This window comes from Pholcus phalangioides, unplaced genomic scaffold (genome assembly GCF_987345545.1).
Source record: "Pholcus phalangioides strain wild (caught in Gottingen) unplaced genomic scaffold, Ppha-v1.0 ptg000003l_1, whole genome shotgun sequence".
Lineage (NCBI taxonomy): Eukaryota > Metazoa > Arthropoda > Arachnida > Araneae > Pholcidae > Pholcus > Pholcus phalangioides.
In genome coordinates this window covers 6,265,857-6,283,408 of record NW_028301596.1, presented here as the reverse complement: position 1 = coordinate 6,283,408, position 17,552 = coordinate 6,265,857, and the positions used below count along the sequence as shown (strand labels likewise).

Sequence of the window (17,552 nt, the reverse complement as noted above, 5' to 3'; positions counted from 1 at the left end):
CCTTATTTTCTTTCCCTTTCCTTCAAACCGGAGTATGCAGACAACAGAGTAGCGGATGTCAGGGCCATATGCTGTTTATTAGCCGCCCTGATTTGATGCTCCACGATAGGAAAACACGAACGCGTGGCGTGATTATGTAACATGTTTCTGCCAGCACGAAATGGTCTAATCATTGAGAGATTGGTACATTAAACCCCTCGATAGGGGAACTCCCTGCGGTAGCAATTTTTTGCTGCGATCAAGTCACAGTTTTTTGTTGTACCCGTGTCAGGAAAGTTTTCTGACAAGGACGAACCGGGTATTGAACTGACACCTCTAAACATCCTTTGGTACTTTAGGCAAGTATCTTATCGACCGGGCTACCGCGCCCTTGTTGATAGACACAGATAGATTAATGTCCTCTATGCCTGCTTAGGGCTCTAGGACAGCTTTAGTCTTGACGATCTCTTCACTTCTGTTAAGCCGGGTTTTCCTAGGAGCAGGTGTCCTGTGCCAGAACATTGAGTAGCTGATGTCAAGGCAATATACTCTGCAACGTATGTCTTTATCTGCCAATGAACAAAACAGTTTCGAACAACTATTTATTTCTATTATTACAAATTAAAACATTAGTTAAGACATCAATTCAAGGGCAAACCCTTCACTAGTAGGAAAATCGCAAAGTATACTTATAGTGAAACGACTAGGGCAGAAGTGACACTCAGCTATGGTCTTCAAGAAACGATGCTCGACCACAGATGTCAGTAGAATCACACAAGACTTCGGCGACGAACCCAAGGCAAAGCGCTTGCAGCCTCTTCAAGCGCTTTGACCCAAGGCGTCGACGAGGCGGCGGAATCGGATCACGGACGTCGACAGAACCACACTTTGTCTTCACCGATCAAGCAGTAGAAGTCAGATGACGGATATCGTGACGAACCCAGAGCGTAGATGAGGCGATGTTATATCCCAAACACCGGTAGAACCACACAAGGTATTCGGCAATCAAGTGATGGAGTCCAGTTAACGGATATCTCGACGAACCCAGGGCGTTGACGAAGAGGCGTCGTTAGATCGCGGACATCGGCGTGCTACACGTGGATTTCGGTGTTCAAGCGGTGGAGTCCGATGGTGGACGTTGTGACGAAAGGGTAGCATCAGATTGCAGCGTCATACGAGGAAACTATCAGATCACTGCTATTGACCATGCCAGCCAACGCCAGATCGCAGTCGGCAAGATCTATGAAGGCATTAAGATCGAGAACAGACACCAGCAGACATCCCTGAACGGCATTCTTGGAGAGCAACTGACGGGAATTTGCGTGACGGGAACATCGGACCAGCCGAGTTGTTCGGATGATTAGCGATTCTAGCGCTATATGACTGAAGCCCGCTTTGAAGCACGGACGTGATTATATATAGCTCCCAAATCACTAAGCATGCAAATGAGGAGTAACGCACATGCGCCCCCATCAACATCGGCGTTCCAAGCGGCAAGTTCGGAAACTAGTTTCCCTTTCTTCCTAAAACAGTTCGTAACACGTCGGCACCGAAAACGTCCGTAAGTAACACATTTTAGTCGACAGGAAATAATTATAAACATACAGTATCATAGACACAACACAAACTCAATAATAAAACATAACACATGCATTACCATTACATCAGGGGCAAAGGTCAGGCGAGCGTCAACAAGGCTATGTTACATATCATCCAGTTTATATTACGAGTAATATAAGCTTGATGCATATACTATAATATAGCCGTACTGATCTGATGCACCACGCTAGGAAAACAAATGCGTAGCGTGATTATGTAACACGTTTCTGCTGGCGCAAAATGGTCTAATTTGCTTCACGCGGCGCAAAAAACCTAATCCTAGGAAAACCCAGCTTTGATCAAGGTTATATTACTGGAGGGAGCATCGAATGTAAAGAAATCATGTGACTCGATGAATAACACCTGCCTGGCAATTTCTCCATAGAAATGTAGAGCTGTCTCTAAATATTGCTTTTAAAGATTTAAAAAAAGTGGAGAACTCGTCTAAGACAGTAAAAAAGATAAATTGCTTATTATACTGGAATTATCATTTCATTAATTTTGGAATTATCATTTCATTAATGCTGAAATTATCATTTCATTAATTTTGGAATTATCATTTCATTAATTTTGGAATTATCATTTCATTAATTTTGGAATTATCATTTCATTAATGCTGAAATTATCTTTCATTAATGCTGAAATTATCACATTGATTTTCGAATTCTTACTTTCATTAATTTTGGAATTATCAGTAATTCCAAAATTAATGAAAGTGAGAAAAATTAATGAAAGGTAATTACAAAATCAATGAAAGATAATTTCAGTATAGTGAAAGATAATTTCAGTATAGTGAAAGATAATTTCAGTATAATGAAAGATAATTCTGGAATTATCTTTCATTGATTTTGCAATTACCTCTCATTAATTTTAGAATTACACTTTCATTAATTTTAGAATTACACTTTCATTAATTTTGGAATCATCACTTCATCAATGCTGAAATTATCACTTCATCAATGCTGAAATTATCACTTCATCAATTCTGAAATTACCTCTCTCACTAATTTTATAATTATCACTTTCATTAATTTTGGAATTATCACTTTTATCAATGCTGAACTTATCTCTCATTAATTCTGGAATTATCTTTCATTAATGCTGGAATTATCGCTTTCATTATACTGAAATTATCTTTCATTAATGCTGGAATTATCTTTCATTGATTTTGGAATTATATATTTCATTGATTTTGTAATTATCTCTCTCGTTAATTTTAGAATTATCACTTTCATTAATTTTGGAATTATCACTTTTATCAATGCTGAAATTATCTCTCATCAATTATGGAATTTTCTTTCATTAATGCTGGGACTATCCTTTCATTAATTCTGCGACTATCCTTTAATTGATGCTGTATAATTATCTCTCATTATTTCTAAAATTTTTCTTTCATTATTTCTAGAATTTTTCTTTCATTATTTCTAGAATTTTTCTTTCATTAATTTTGGAATGATCTCTTTCCTTCATTCTGTAATTATTGCTTTCATTAATTTTGGAATGATCTCTTTCCATCATTCTGTAATTATTGCTTTCATTAATTTTCGAATTATAATTTTCATCAATTTGGAATTTTCTTTCATTAATGCTGGAATTTTCTTTCATTAATGCTGGAATTATCACTTTCATTATACTGAAATTATCTTTCATTGATTTTGGAATTAAATATATCAATAATTCTGGAATTATCTTTCATTGATTTTGGAATTATATATTTCATTAATTCTGAAACTATCTTTTATTAACGCTGGAATTATTGCTTTCACTGATTTTGGAATTATCACTTTCATCGATGCTGAAATTATCTCTCATTAATTCTAGAATTTATTTCATTAATTTTGGAATTATAATTTTCATCCATCTGGAATTATCTTTCATTAATTTTGGAATTATCTTTCATTAATTTTGGAATTATCTTTCATTAATTTTGGAATTATCTTTCATTAATTTTGGAATTATCTTTCATTAATTTTGGAATTATCTTTCATTAATTTTGGAATTGTCTCTTTTTTTCCCCCCTAATTCTGCAATTATCTTTCGTTAATACTAAAAATAATCTCTTTCATCGATTTTAAAAAATGCTCTTTCATTGATTTTGGAATTTTCACTTTTTCATCGATGCTGAAATTATATCTTTCGTTTATTGTTTTAAACTCCTATTTATGTCATTAGAAAATAACGGGAAATCGTGTGTTTTCACCGAGTCACGTGATCGCCCGACGAATGATGTTGGCGACACTATACTCAGCATGGCCAAGGTGGAGACCAGGCGGCACCATTGAGAAAAAATATAATTTATTTATTTTTTACCGCCTTTATTTCTCCTTTAAGGGCGGCAGTGTCTCCTTCGAGTAATATGCCAGCCCTCAATGCCAGCTTTAGATTAGACGTCCGCAGCAGCCACTGAGCTATAAGTAAGCTGGAATGAAGACCCTTCCAGAAGAAGATGCACGTCCCACAGACGTGCGCGAGACTTATAGCCCAGTGGCAGCAGAGAACCAGTTTTTCGTTCAAAGATGGAGGACTAAAGTCCATACTCTCTTATAGGCGCATCACTTCTATGATCTGTGGGTTCATTGACGAATGAAAGCGAACAAATATCATTTACCTCACGATGTCGGTAGACTGTTTCGAAAATAACCAAGGATAATCGCGCATCGCAGTATCTTAATTCCTCGAAATATGTTTTGGTGGGCTTGGGTTTCATTGAGATTTAGCGGGTTTATCATGATTGGTATATAATTGGTCATAAATCATCGTTTATGTAGTCTCATTCGTTGTTTTGTTCCCTCATTTTCGTACACCGACTCATTTTTCATGGAGATTTCTTTTAAAACACAACTAATTAATGGAGATTATAGTCTAATTGGTATTTTCGTTTCTTTTAAGTATGTATCCATAGGCCTTTTAATTGTAATCATGTTTCTCAAGTTTTATTTTTTCATCTATCAGTTTCGATTCATTTGATTAAGTTGTTATAACCATTGATTTGTATAATATATTTGCTTATTATAAAGGCTTGATTGCATTCATTGCATGTTTTTCTTTTAAAATTTATATATGGACATTGGTAAATGTAATTCATTATATTTACTACATATATATATTGGCTTAATACAGGTTTAGGTGGAGATTGTGTATAATATGATGTAAAGTTATTAGTTTTTGAATGTATTGATGACTCGCTTTTTTATTTTGACTTGAAACACTATGACCACTTGAATGTTGACATGCATTAGAGATATAGTACCGCAACCACAGAGGGTGTGTATTTGGTGGGGGTGAAAATATATGTAGTTCATCTTGGCTCCCTGCCTGTGCTATTAAGACATTTTTGGAGCACCTATAGTATAATTCCCTTTTTGGCAATGTGTTAGATTTTTTTTCTTTGGTGAAAAATGTTGGGAAGTTGCCGAGAGTGAAATGTAGTCATGCTTTCAGATGTCTTTTTTTGCGAAAGGAAAGAATCGCCAACACATTGTTGAAAAGAGGGATAGATATTCTGTTAAAAGTTTTTTATTTCTGCAATGGCGAGCCTGAAAATTTTGCGAGAATTCTGCTACCCTGTAAAATATTTCCCATCCTTCCTAACCAGTCTGATCAGCTGCCAGTAAGCGCAGTAAATTTCTCAACAGCGTGATCAGTGCGGCAATTTTTTTCACGCCAAGATATAACAAAAGCACATACAGTTACACAAAAAATGCAAATTATTACATGAAATTAATCTACTATGTGGTAATATGAAATAAATCAATTGAAATATGCAGGAAATGTGAAAAAAAAAAAACCAAGTATAATAAACCAAGTACACGAAATATTGAATTAATGGTTAATTAATGCGATTGTTAGAAAGTCGGCAAAATCAGCAAATATCGATTTGGCCATTAGGGTTTCCAATCTTAGCAAAAAAAAGTCTCCACATTGGCCCTAATCACACTTATGGAAAATTAACTGTGGGTGCCACGATTATTTTGCTTTTATTTTGTCACAATTAACGATAATTCATCATTACAAAACTCAGTTGGATTTAGTATAAAAATTAACTATTTTGCTTTTATTTTCATAATTATTTAGCAATTAGTAATAACAATAATTAATTGTTACAAAGACTCAGTGGGATTCAGTACTCAACTGTAAAATGAATATTGGAAAGCATTTATTTTTTAAAGTGCAAACTATCTATTTTATAGTGGAGATCACCCAAACAAAAGTACAGTTAGTTCCATACTTAAAAGGATGAATCCTTTTTAAGTACAGTCTACACTGCTTCATGTGATGACATTGGGGCTCAAGGTTTCTGATAGAAATAACTGAATGATAACTATATCCAGAAAAAGATCTGTTTACAAGTTTGGTGACCATATATCCTGTTTGGTAAACAGGTGTTGATAAAATGGGACAACTGCTTTTCTTTAGAACATAATTGGTTGCAAAATGTCCAATCGTTCCCGCAATTTTATTATTTAGCCATTATAATGGAATTATTTAATGTGCATAACACAGGCTCGTCATTTAGGGGGGGGACCATTGCCCCCCCCCCCCCAGCTTTTGAAAATACACTACAAATGGTATATATATACATATAAATATGTATATCAGCGTACCTTTAGTACATGCTCTTTGCCGCCCCCCCAGAAAAAGTTGAAATGACAGCCCTGGGGGTGCATAACAAATTACGATATTCCTTTTAATGTACAATACATAAATCCCTTGGAAAGGTCTCTCGGGGGAAAAGAAGTTTGAATCTGATCAGTTGAAGGAAGTTGATCAAAAATTGAACAGAAAATTCTTTTTTCATCCTACATTTGCCTTTACTATAGGAAGGCCATTGCAAAAGCGCAGCTCCATGCTTATATAGGTCACAGCGAATACACTATGGACTAATTACGAAATTATAAGTATGGAAATGTTTGTCAACAAGGTAGGCGGGAGAGATCACCTCTTAGCCTCCTATAGTCTTGCAGACTGAGAACAATAGCTTATAGGGGGGGAAAAGTTTGGTAGAACCTTAGCTTCAGAATGTGCAAAAAAAAACAAAAAAACCTTTCGACAAAATTTTTTTTAATTGTATTATCTGGAGGTCCATGGTAGGTATGAAATTTTTTTCCCCTGTTATGATATTGGCCCATTCAGTTCTTTGCAAAAGTGATAGCGATACCTGAATAACTTTATCCATGATTCTAATAAGCGACATCGACTGAATATATTCTTCTTTCCTCCTCGTTGGGGGGGGGGATAGTAAAGGAATACACATACAGTATAAATTAGAGAAAAATATAGAGTATTTCTTTTCCCACCAAAGTGAAATCCATTGGTTTTTAATTGAATATTTAATATGTAGACAGATTCGGAACAAGTTTGTAAGAATTAAAGACATTTTTTTTTTTAATTCACAGGAAGCATTGGAAGCATTAAGATCAAGCCAACCCCTTTAAATGCTTGCACTTGTTGATGGGGGACGGTACTGCTCTGCAAGATCCACAATCTCCCAACCAAGTTCAAGTCATGGACCATGGCTCTTCCTCGCCAGTCAAGCTCAAGTCAACAACAGAAACCAATTGTTCCACCCCGGTATGTCCAAGCAAAAGATTTTCTTCGACTGAATTCAACGACAATGCTGCGAAGCGACTATTGCTGGAATCTGGAGCAGTTGTACAAGACAGTGCTATTACCGCTTCGCAAGATAGTGCTATTGTTGCTTCACAAGACAGTGCAATTACAGCTTCGCAAAATAGCACAATTACTGCTTCACAAAACAGCATTATTACAGCTTCGCAGGATAGTGGGATTGGCAGTGCTGATACTGAACAGAACCATTCTAGCCTACCTGCAGTGTGTAGTAGTAGTGGTCGTTCTACTATTGCAGTACAATCAGTTGCTGCAAACGTAACTATTGAAAGTTCCTCGCCAACATGTAGCAATAATTACAGCACCATGCCAGTTGGCATGAAAATACCCAATGATCTTAGTGAAGAAGACATTAATGAGATGCTCGATAATATGGGTGCAGATTTTGATCAGTTATTGGAAGAAAAAGCTATGAGAAACAACTTATCTGTGCTTAATGTGAAAAGCATATTGCATGTAAGAAGTATTTATTTTTCATCAAAAACATTTTATTTCCAAAATATTTTATTAGAAAAGCTGCATCCGAGGTACTCTTGTATATTGTTCATGCCACTGTGTATACATAGTTGGTATGTTTCCGAATGCTTTTCTATGAATGCTTGATTTAGGTATGCACATTTTAATTTTCTCTTCTGTATTTGCAGCATGTTATTACTAATGAACATGTGTTGAACATGGTCTGTAGAACAATGAACCCAGGAGAGGATGATACACCCATATTTGAACCTAAACTGACGAGATCAAAAGCCAAGGAGTTGAGGGAGAAGCAAGCTCCTGTAAGTTTGTGTTTATATTTCATAATTTGTAATGACTATAACTGAATAGACATATTAGACTTATAGTTAAGGCAGGGCTTGACATGAATCCAGGGAGCCATAAGGACTAGAAAATTGATATTGGCTTCAATGCACGCCACACATTTCTATTACATGTTTGATTACTAGATTGAAGTCTGAGAACAAAAAATGTTTGGAAATTTTGTCAGCTTGACTACCAACACAGGAAGGGGTTACCTTGTCCTGTAATAAGAGGGGAAAAAAAACACTATTTTTATCTTTTTCTGAGAAAAAAGGTACCCCTTATCCGATTAGCCCATTTTGGGAAGATTAGTTAGTCTAACGAGGGAGAAAAAGTATACCGGTAGAGCAGGGGCGTAGCCAGGAATTTCGTTCGGGGGGGGGGGACCAAAGTGATAGAACAATAGATTTGGCCATCTTTTTCCCTTTTTTCGGTCATTTTCTCACATTTCGGGGGGGGGGGACCAGACCCCCCAAGCCCCCCCCCCCTCGCTACGCCCTTGTGGTAGAGTATCTATTTTCTGCCATGATAAGAAGCTGGTGTTTCTTGAGTTTCGCAGCATGCTTGCTAATGGGGGGGGGGGGTGTATACCATATATATATATGCTTGCCTTTTAGGGAATTTTGAGGTGGTGCCCCTAAATTTCAAATTTTCAAGCCCTGAAGTAAGAGGTAGCAGACTGTTATGGACAAATAATTCATAGCAATACAGATAACTACCAAAAATCTGCATATGTGCCACCATGGATTGTAGACAGGAAATGTTTGACGCTTTTCCACATAAAATTAAACATCTGTTGGAGGAAATGGGAGCAGAACGAAATTTGCATTGTTCTGCAATGAGCCCTCGGCTGAGTAGAAATGTCCTGCAGTAAAAATCCCTGTAGTTGCATGTTTTAAATTTTTTTTTTAAATTCTTCTAGATTGTTCTGCAGTAGCACTAATTGCTCTTCTCTGTGCTGTATCATAGATTTCAGCATATTCTGCTTTGGGGATTTATGTAATGAATTTTTTGTTGCCATAATTGACTAAAGAAAACTTACCGTGAAACCTATAGTGAATAATGGGGGAAAAAAAATTCACTGGTAGTTACTTCTACTTTGGTATCTGTGATGTATGGGTTAGAAATTGCTATGGAATATGGACTGGGTCACTGGGGATTGATTTGATATTGCTGTTTGTGTTTGATTAAAAAAAGAAAGTTCCCTATACTCTCATTTGCCTCAATTTTTGTGAAAGAGGTACTATAAAAACCTGAATGAAATGGAACATCGCAACATAGAAATAGTATTCTATTTAATAAAGGTGCATTGAAGCATTAATCATCGATGGGATAATTTTTTGATTCTATTCAAGATGGTTTTCTGGCTCATACAGTGTCCATATTAGACAGGCTTCAGTGTATAGTAATTATGTCGTCTGCCTATTTAAAATTTTTTATTTATTTGCGTCATCTATTTGAAAAGTTAATTACTCATTTTTGTTTTGTTTTTTCAGCTTCCCTGGCCAGTCTCTCTAGCGGCAACTCCAGTAAAACCTCTCATTGCCGAGCTACCATCTAAGAAGTTGCTTGAACAAGAGTTTCCTGATGACAGCTCATCTGACGAAGAGTATAAACCGAAAGAGTACAATGTAAGTTACACGATATGCTTATAGCAGTTTATTTGTTCCTGAGAATGCCTCTTTTTTTCTTACATGTTTTAAAAAGACAAATTCTGTAATACCTTGCATGCTTCTTACAAACATTCCTATGAGGAACTTCTAACAACTATGCTACAAAGGGTTGTTGATTCCCTAATGTTTTCATAAATCATATATATGAGGCTTTCACAAAAAGTTCATTAGTAATGAACTAAAGGAATACATAACTCCTTACTAAAGGAATGTTTTTTCTTCTTGTATAGTGTCACAAAAACGATGGAGATGCATCTTCAGAAAAGAATAAGCAAACCGACCCGGAACTTATGGAACCATTTGGTTTATTTGGTCCTCTAGTCATAGCTGATCCTGAGAGTGCTGAGGCCAAGGAAAAGTTGGAGGTAATTTTTTAAATTTCTGCTTGTGGTCTATTGTTCAAGTGTGATTTCACACATTCACATAAGTGTATTACTGGGTTCAAAAAATTCTTGAACTTATTCTATTGCGGAAGAACAAATACAGGTGAACCTGTCTTTTTGGTGTTACCTTCGAAGGAACTACCTTTGTAATTATGCATTTTTGCCATTGTTCATATAAAGATATAAGATATAAATGTAGATTGCAAGCCTTTTTTTGCCACATCCTCCAGTGCCTTCGTCGCTGCTTGCTGCACTTCTCTGTAACCTGAAAATTGTTGTCCCCTTAAGCAAATTATTTATCTGAGGAAAAAGTCACATGGGGGCAAGATCAGGGATGGATATAAGTTGGTTGTGGAAATGTCAGAATGTGATGTTTTGACAGGTACTCAAATACCAGGAGGGACCCAAATGAGTCCTTAAACGTCTGCACGATTTGATAAGATGCAAGTGACCAGATCTTTGGAAGGCCAAGTCATGGATGCTCTATCACAACAATGTGCCAGCTCACCGATCTCTCCTGGTGTCAAATTACCTGCCAAAACATCAAATTCCAATACTTACAACCAGCTTATTCCCCCTGATCTTGCCAGTATGACTTTTTCCTTTTTTCTCAGATAAAGAATTTGCTTAAAGGGTAACAATACTTAGGTTCCAAAGAATTACAGTGACAATGGCACTGGAAGGTGGGACAAAAAGAAAATGAACCCTGTATTCATTCATCTGTAATAAAATAAATCTTGCAACTTGAACATAGTAGTATGTGATCTTGTTTCAAAAGTTAAGTGTTGAAGGACGAATTAGGTGACTAGATGTTGAAGATTCTAGAATTTTTTTTCCAGAAATTTTATTTTTATCCATTTCCTCTGTTGGTATTTTATTATTTATTAATAATAAGACATTGTTTCTTAATTTTGTGTTTGAATAGGCGGATCGCATTGCATTGAGGACTCGCTCAAAATTTCCACTGACTGACACTTCTTTAGAAACAATTGAAGCATCATTTGTTGCTCCCGATATCTCTCCAGATGGGTACACTGATGATATTCCTGAGGAGGAATGGTTGAAATTTTTAGCTGAATTATATCAGCCTTTGGGTATGTAGAATGTTATATTATATGTAATTAATGTAAAAAAAATGTCTGATATACTGATTATGTTTTTCAGCCAGAATCTTGGCATTACGAGTGATGTGCAATGCATCCTCAAGAAGTAAATGCTGAAGATACAAACTATGTGTCTATAATACAAGGTAACGACCAACGTTAGTTGGCCCAAAATTGCAATTTTTGGTCAACTAACGTTGGTCGTTACCTTGGGTTATCTAACCCAAAAGGTAATTCATTTCTATGTGTCTATAGCAAGTTGAAAAATTTGTTAGAAAAAAATTCTTGAACACGATAGTTTTTTTTTTTGCCCCTTTTCAAAAGTTATACTGAGGATTGATTAGTACCCAGTATCATTGTGCATTCCCCCCTTTGAAACATTCCTCTGATGCTGCCTACTTCTAACAAAGGACTGACAAAAGTCAAAATTTTTTCACCCTCTCTTTGTATTCATAGGCTTTCCCAATAATCAAACAGGACAAACAATGGTCTTTTTGACTACATTCGTCTTTTCGCTTCCAATGACTGACAGACCACAATCATCTTTCCCTGCCAGAGTGCTTAATCAACTGGAACGTAACAACTTAAAGTTGTATACGCTTATTGACCTGATACTCCTGTTTTTTATCTTCTTTTTTTTCAGATCAAAATAAGTAAAAAGATATGTGCTCCTTAAAGAGATGTTGCCATAGGGTCGTGACAGTATTTTACTAGCTTTGAGTTATTGCTCACCTCCCTGTCTCAGTATTCTTCACCATTTAACAATTAACTGCTTTACTGTGGCAACTGAACTTAAATTTTATTAACATACATATACATATACACAATACATAAAAACACAAATTAAATACAGCATGACACAAATACGAACATAAAGGAACAACATACATGGTCCACATTTTTCTTGCGCCTAAGGGATCAGTGCAATCCCTCCAAGGCAAACTATATAAAATATTTATGTTGGTGGCAAACACACATATAAAACAGAGTGAATAAAGTAGCCTTAAACATGGTTTTCACAATCAATCCAATCACATGTAAATTTCAATTTTATTATCATTTTAAAATGGTTTCTGAAGCAATTATTTTCCATTTAAAGTATAGAAGTTGTATGTTATTGGTTATTTATAGAATGGATAATCGATTTTCTAAAGGAGTTTACATTTTTATCATTTTTTAAATCGCGATTTAAGTTGTAGTTTCTGGGGGCGAAATAATGAAACTGCTTTTGGAAAATGGTTTTCTTGGGTTTGTAAATGTGATAGGAAATTCACCATCTGCTTTTCGGGTTTGATCCAGTTTTGATTTCAAATCAAGAGGGGTTTCTCTGTATAAATATTAATATTTTAAACACTTATAATTTGCTGAGATCGCAGCAAAATAATTATCTTTTCTTTTTCCTGTTTCTTTTCTGTTAATTTTTTCCCTCGCTAATATAAAATTTATTAGATATTGTAAGTATGAACTTGTAAAATTTTCATTTTAATTGCATACTTGTAAATGAACTTGTACGAACAATGGCCCTTTGCTCTAAGAATTTTTTTCAATTAACGTCAGATGTGTAAAAAACTCATCCATACTTTCATTCTTGTGGTTTGAAATAATCATGATAAAAAAACGTTATGTGAGTAAAGGGAAGAGTGTTTTTTGTTATGTATTAAAGCGGATTATATGAAATTAATACATATATTTAACAAAGTGTTAGAAAATCCCATAATTTGACTTAGTCAAATTTTCTTGAAATTGAACTGGTCTCACCTCCATCACCAGTTTTCAGTTTGAAAGTCAGTGTTAAAAGTCATGTGGAAATCTCTTTCAGATGCAGAGGCTTCTATTGAAGAACAACCCGATGATGATGATCTGAATGATCCAGAATATAATTTTCTGGAAGAAGAGGAAAAAACTGAAGAAGATGAGTGGGACTTCAGGAATGACAAAGCTACTAAAGTTTCAAGTATATAAATACATATTTTTTAGTTAAAATCATGTTTTTCCTTGCTTATGAATTTTATGTGATATATATATTATATTTTAAATGATTAACGTGACCAAACTAACTACTGTAACAATATTTCACTCATAAAAATACTGGAAATGGGATAGTAAGTAAGGGGAAATTGGTGATTATTGGATTATCAGTGATTATTGGATTATCAGTGATTATTATTTATGGAATCAATAATTATTGCTAAAATTACCAGTAAAGAAAATTGTCTCAGCAGAAATTAAAAAGTTAACTTTAGTGCAAATTTCCATTGAATTGAAATGCATTTTATTGAAAGATATTGAACATGTTGAATATGAATATTGTTCTGGGCAATTTTTCACAAGACTTTGAGATTGCAAAACAAGAAGCGGTTCAACGGACAAACACAGATTTATTTACAGACCAGCAATTTACACGTATTTACAACCTAATCAGATAGCTAATAGCTTCTCACAAAGTTCAATCACAACTGAATTTTCATCCGGTCTGTCTATTCGAGCCTCTTCTCACAACAACTCCCTACTATTTAAAGGTCTGTCGAAACTTAGAGAAAAGGAACATTCTACAAAATTTTACTTTACAGTTTCCAAGTTGGTGGCGCCACCATATGGGGGTGTTGACTCACTCTCTGGAAGGGGGGGGGGGACTTTTTAGAATGTTCCCACCAGTTCTCCGCCAACAGCAGGTATTTCCGCCAAACCGAAACTGGTATCAACCGATTTCGATATTTCTGAGAGCCATCGAACAAATCGCGCCATCTATCGTCTATAGATCATAACAATATTTTTAATCAACAATTAAGAAAATCGTCTTTAACCGCAATTTCAGTTAAGGTAATGAATTCGAGCAGACATTAAAAATAATATGGCATTTTTATAAAATAAAATCAAGACCAAAAGTAGAGGGAATATACAGGTATAGATAAAAAAAATAATCTTGTATGTCTCATGACATGAGCGTAATCATTGTGACTTCACAGGCAAGACCTAAATTTAAAGCCAATTCCAAATGGCTGATTAGATGCTTCTCTTGTCAGAGACATGCTTTCTATGTACAGGTACTACAATGTAATTATATACTTTTCAAATTTGTATCTGAAAATATCTATTTTGATAAATTCAGTTTGTAAAGTACATATTTTGATGTTATTGAAAAGATTTTTTTTTTCTTCTCTCCAAACAGAGAGGGAAATTAAAGATCTGATGAAGGAACTTTTAGAAGACACTGAAAAAGATTTCACCTTATTAGAAGAAGTGCAAAAAAAGAAGAGAGAACAAAAACAAAAAGAAGAGGAAATAGAGTTAGTGTAATTTTTTTTGTGCATGCTCATCTTTTCTCTTTGTATGTAGGGAAGCATCTAATAATTTACGTTCTTTTCTCTTGCAGAATTTTTTAAATTTTGTAAATGATTCTTTTTCAAAGCCACTTTATAATTTTAGTTATATGTCATTAATAAAGCTCAGATTTTTATGCCCCTAAAGATGAAACGTCATTGCTGATCGGTAAATTCATGTTTTTTAACCTATCAGCAAATTGATTGCTGATAAACGCCAATAGCGTTTCATCTTTAGGGCATAAAAATCCAAGCCCTAGTCATAAATGTTTGGTTCGGTTTTCTGTAAATTTCTGCACTTCTGTGCATCTTCCATATTATAAAAAATGTCATTGTTGTATAATATTCATTTATTTAATGAAGGTTATATTCATACATATATTCTACATTGTATTAATTTTAAAAATATAAATGGTTGATAATGGTGAAAGAAATTGTGTAATAAATGGCAGAAATTTAACTAACTTTGATGGATTACTTACGAGGCAAATGAAATTGCCTTTGAAAAAAACCTTTTTTTCACATCAAGCTTCATTTTCTGATACAATGTGAAAGTACACAATGACATAATTGCATATGATGTAAATTTTTTCAAAACTAGAAGAAACATCGTTTTTACATATTCTTTCTCTTTATTTACACTTTATTATTTTTTAGTACATCTACTGTGATTGAAGAAGAGGAGGAGGAAGAAGAGCCAAGAACAACTTGGATAACAGAAAAAGAAAAACTTCAGGTTGCAGAGCAAATGAGAATGGTGAGATTTTGTTATCAATATTTTATAGTGTTTTGTATTTTTTTTCATGCATGAAATGAATTTTGAAAGAAAATTTTTGTTTCCATCAAAATTTATTCGTCTAAATAAGTTCTTTTATTCATTTTCACAATTAGTTACAATTCCTATTATTGTGAAACCATGCTGGAGTTTGTTTTATGCGACAAAACTTTGTTTTGATCTTTCTGGTGTTGAAAGAGCTAGTATTTTTCAGTGACAGAACCTAAATACAGAAGGTGAAGACAGAACCTTCAACATAAGAATCAGGATGTACCATTTAAAATTCAAACATTTATATCGTTGAGGTGCGGTAGCTCAGTTCGATAAGATATTTGCCTAAAGTATCAAAGGATGTTTAGAGGTGTTGCGAGTTTGATACCCAGTTTTTCCTTGTCAGAAAAAACTTTCCTGACACAGAGGTACAATAGAAACGGTGACATGAAATGGCGAAAAATTGCTACCCCCAGGGATCCCCCCCCCCCATCAAGGGGTAAGCCCACCAACCTCTCGATGAGTTAAAACAATGATCAAATGATTTATATTGTCATCAAGTGTGTGGTTTAAAATATCAGAAAGAGGGAGTATATATTATAATATGTTAATGAAAATGAATTTCCTTTATACCATATATGAATGATTATCAAAGATCCGGAAACATTTCGATGACTGATGATCAAAACCCGTTTACATATCTGCCAACTGTTACAATTTTATCGTGTTTAGTAAGATTTTAGCAAGTTAATACGATTATATGCTTTTGCTTCTAAAAATACAATTTTTTACAGAATCGCTAATATTGACGTTTTCCTGCTTATGTGACAAACTGGTCAGCATTATATACCATCTTGATACATACCATCGATGAGCTGTTGGCTGACATCAATTCGTATGAAAAAAACCCGCATGAAAATTCCCGCACTCCCAGCGATGAGAAAGCGTGGAACACTGCTGGGAGTTTTTGCTTCGCTAGACATATCACGATTTAAGTATACACTAGAGCCAACGAGAATAACTTATGTTTATATTTATTTACATAGACGCCTAAACCAGAGCGTTCGACATGCTCTCATGTCCAACAGTCAACAACTTGTCTCCCTTCGGCTCCATGGCCTTTTCCTCCGATCCGGTTATTATACATCACTTCATTTCACTTCCGACACAGTTTTTGCTGCAGTTCTACTAGTGCGGCTTATGCTCCATAGTGATGTCTCAAGCTGCCTCTGTATTAGTACACTGAAAGATGTCAGAATCCTTTAGCATCCATTTGATGGATCAATGTTTTTTCCTTGTTACCCTTTTTTCTTTATTTGCAAAAACAAACACAAAATACATATAAAAGACAACAAAAACCACATAGAAAGAACAACACATGAACACAATAGTCATATTGGGCCCCAAGGGACATAACGTCCTAACCCTTTTATGGATAGAGTGGGATTTTTTTTCTCCTGAGGTTGGCAGGTCTGTGTTAACGTAGATCAGGCTTTAAGCATGGTCAAGAAATTCTGTGTTTGCAAATCTTAATAAACATTATTTACGCACTGTTTTTGTCATATTTTATGTGTTGTGTTAAGTTGTTTTTATGACAGTGTTAGATTTTTTATTGATTTTTAAAATGTGTCATGGATGTTTCGGCCCCTCTGAATATTTGTGTGGAGCTTGAAAGAGAATGATATTTTGTTGATAAACAGAAGCAAAATTGAAATTGATCATTTAGAAAATACAGATTTTTTTTTCTCATTTGAATCATTCATGTTTAAAAATGATTTCTTTTAATTTCTTTAATAGCATGTGCAGTTACTGTGCCAGGGGTTTTTGTTGTCATCTGGATTTCCAGAGCTTATCGAAGTGAATCAAACAACCGAACAAATGCTGGTAAACTTTCCTTATGTATAACTGATTACATAATTTCAGATAGGTCTTATAAGAATTTATTTTGAAAGCAGTATTCAGATTCATGTAAACATTTATATCAAAAGGAAGATTCGAACTTGCATGAAATAATTCCGTAAAGTGAGTTGAATCACATAGGGGTGAGATAGGGGTGTTTCTCTAGGATGATGAAGGAATGAAAACTTTATTTCAGTGTATTTTTTAAAAGAAATACAGTAAACCTCCTCTTTCGCTGACAACTGCAGGATGAAAAAAAATGTCTGTAAAAGAGGGGTAACCATTAATCGGGTTTTAAATACATGCTTTAAATATATAAGAAAATTATTATTTGGCCATAAAAGAGGAGTGTCTGTTAACCAGTCATCTGGTTATGGCGGCATATGCGGGCATGATTTTTGGTC

At 34.8% G+C, this 17,552-nt stretch overlaps 1 protein-coding gene across 2 annotated transcripts in view; it reads left to right on the top strand.

Annotated features, from left to right (window-relative positions):
- The first annotated feature begins 4,270 nt into the window (after positions 1–4,270).
- The window catches only part of mute (gon-4 like protein muscle wasted), a 43,689-nt gene continuing 30,407 nt past the window's right edge, over positions 4,271–17,552 (top strand). For both annotated transcript variants that reach the window (XM_089243158.1, XM_089243149.1), the window contains exons 1-10: positions 4,271–4,466; positions 6,975–7,662; positions 7,851–7,982; positions 9,501–9,635; positions 9,908–10,042; positions 10,986–11,154; positions 12,983–13,117; positions 14,333–14,450; positions 15,141–15,240; positions 17,047–17,133. In XM_089243158.1, the coding sequence (XP_089099284.1) occupies positions 7,030–7,662; positions 7,851–7,982; positions 9,501–9,635; positions 9,908–10,042; positions 10,986–11,154; positions 12,983–13,117; positions 14,333–14,450; positions 15,141–15,240; positions 17,047–17,133 (1,644 nt within the window). In that variant the 5' untranslated portion in view covers positions 4,271–4,466; positions 6,975–7,029. The remainder of the gene's footprint in view (positions 4,467–6,974; positions 7,663–7,850; positions 7,983–9,500; positions 9,636–9,907; positions 10,043–10,985; positions 11,155–12,982; positions 13,118–14,332; positions 14,451–15,140; positions 15,241–17,046; positions 17,134–17,552) is intronic.